The 1787-nt window shown below is 36.1% G+C and overlaps 1 protein-coding gene across 1 annotated transcript; it reads right to left on the bottom strand.

Moving 5' to 3' along the window:
- Positions 1–719: 719 nt before the first annotated feature.
- On the bottom strand, positions 720–1259 carry LOC135124678 (uncharacterized). The gene has a single exon (XM_064049932.1). The coding sequence runs from the start codon at positions 1257–1259 to the stop codon at positions 720–722; it is 540 nt and encodes a 179-aa protein (XP_063906002.1).
- Positions 1260–1787: the final 528 nt, after the last annotated feature.

The following is a 1787-nucleotide window of genomic DNA, read 5'->3' on the forward strand; positions in this document are numbered from 1 at the left end:
ACTTGGAAGTTTTCTATTGGTAAATTTTTTGCATTATGGTGAAAATGAATTTTCAACTTAATCGTTGTTGTTTTAGGTTTTGAAAACCAGTTATTCGTTAATTGCTGTTCTAAACACTTATGAATAAGAAAGTGACGAAGATGTAAATTAAACTTAATAAAAAATTTTAAAATAAATATATATATATATATAACCGGTTCCTCTTCTACCGTTACGTGTTGAGGGATAGATGTCCATTACTTCCTGATGAGTTCTCTCCACTGTTTTCTATTGAGTACCGTTTGTTTCGCTTCAGGCCAGGTAATTTGTCTTCGTTATAGTGCTTCAGTAATCACGTCATTTCAACGTTTACGTGGCCTTCCTTTTCTTACTTTACCATATTCTCTAGCTTCCCAAATTTTCTTGACTTGTCTATCTTGGTTCAATCTGTTTAAGTGTTTAAACCATCTTAGTTTTGATCTTTCAATTACACTGTTAGCGCTCTCTACATTGACATTATTCCTAATTGTCTCATTCTTGATTTTGTCCATTATTGTTACTCCTTCTATTCTGCGTAGATACTTCATCTCAACTGTCTGTATTTTATGTTTTTGTCTTTCAGTAAGGGTCCATGTCTCACATCCGTACAGGAGTGTAGGGAGGTATACCGTCTTGTAAATAGTTATTTTTGTCTTCTTACTGCCTTCTTTCTTATTATTAAAACCTTTTTTCAAGGAATGCTATAGTTTTGTTGTTTTCGCAATTCTACTGTCTAGTTCTTTTTGTAGTTTTCCATCTTCATCTATCTTGACTCCTAAATACTCAAATTCTTTTACTTGTTCCACTTTATTTCCATTCAGAGGTAAGTTAATTTCTTTAGGAGAATTGGATATGACTAGGGCTTTTGTTTTGTCAAGATTGATTGTCATTCCGTTAACCGATAGTTCTCTGGCCCAAATGTTTAGATTGGTTTGAAGTGCTTGCTCGGAGCTCGCTATTAGTGCAATGTCATCTGCAAATATGCATTCACTCACTTTAATGCTTCTTAATCGATGGTAGCCAGCTTCTGTTCTTTGGGATTGTGCACTACATTTATTAATGATGCCATTCATGAATATCAAGATCATTAGTGGACTCAGCACCCCCCCCCCCCCTTGTCTCACTCCCTGGGTTGATTTGTAAGTGGATTTGATTGCTTCAATTAGTCCGGGTTCAACTTCAGATATTCTTAATGTTTCCCAAATACATTTCCTGGGGACTTTATCGAAGGCCTTTTCCATATCTATAAAACATATGTACAGCTCTCTATGTGGTTCAGGAACTTTTCGGCAATTTAATGGTGAAGATATATATATATATATATATATAACCGGTTCCTCTTCTACCGTTAGGTGTTGAGGGATAGATGTCCATTACTTCCTGATGAGTTCTCTCCACTGTTTTCTATTGAGTGCCGTTTGTTTCGCTTCAGGCCAGGTAATTCCTCTTCGTTGTAGTGCTTCAGAAATCACGTCATTCCAACGTTTACGTGGCCTTCCTTTTCTTACTTTACCATATTCTCTAGCTTCCCAAATTTTCTTGACTTGTCTATCTTGGTTCATCCTGTTTAAGTGTCCAAACCATCTTAGTTGTGATCTTTCAATTACACTGTTGGCGCTCTCTACATTGAGATTATTCCTAATTGTCTCATTCTTGATTTTGTCCATTATTGTTACTCCGTGTACTCTGCGTAGATACTTCATCTCAACTGTCTGTATTTTATGTCTTTGTTTTTCAGTAGGGGTCCGTGTCTCACATCCGTACAGGAG

The sequence above is a fragment of the Zophobas morio genome, unplaced genomic scaffold (assembly GCF_036711695.1).
Source record: "Zophobas morio isolate AGI-343-1 ecotype UQ-CSIRO unplaced genomic scaffold, CSIRO_AGI_Zmor_V1 ptg000002l, whole genome shotgun sequence".
Lineage (NCBI taxonomy): Eukaryota > Metazoa > Arthropoda > Insecta > Coleoptera > Tenebrionidae > Zophobas > Zophobas morio.

What these genes read in the sequence shown, in the direction of transcription:
- LOC135124678 (XM_064049932.1), bottom strand. Translation starts at nt 1,259, where the DNA reads ATGGAAAAGGCCTTCGATAAAGTCCCCAGGAAATGTATTTGGGAAACA.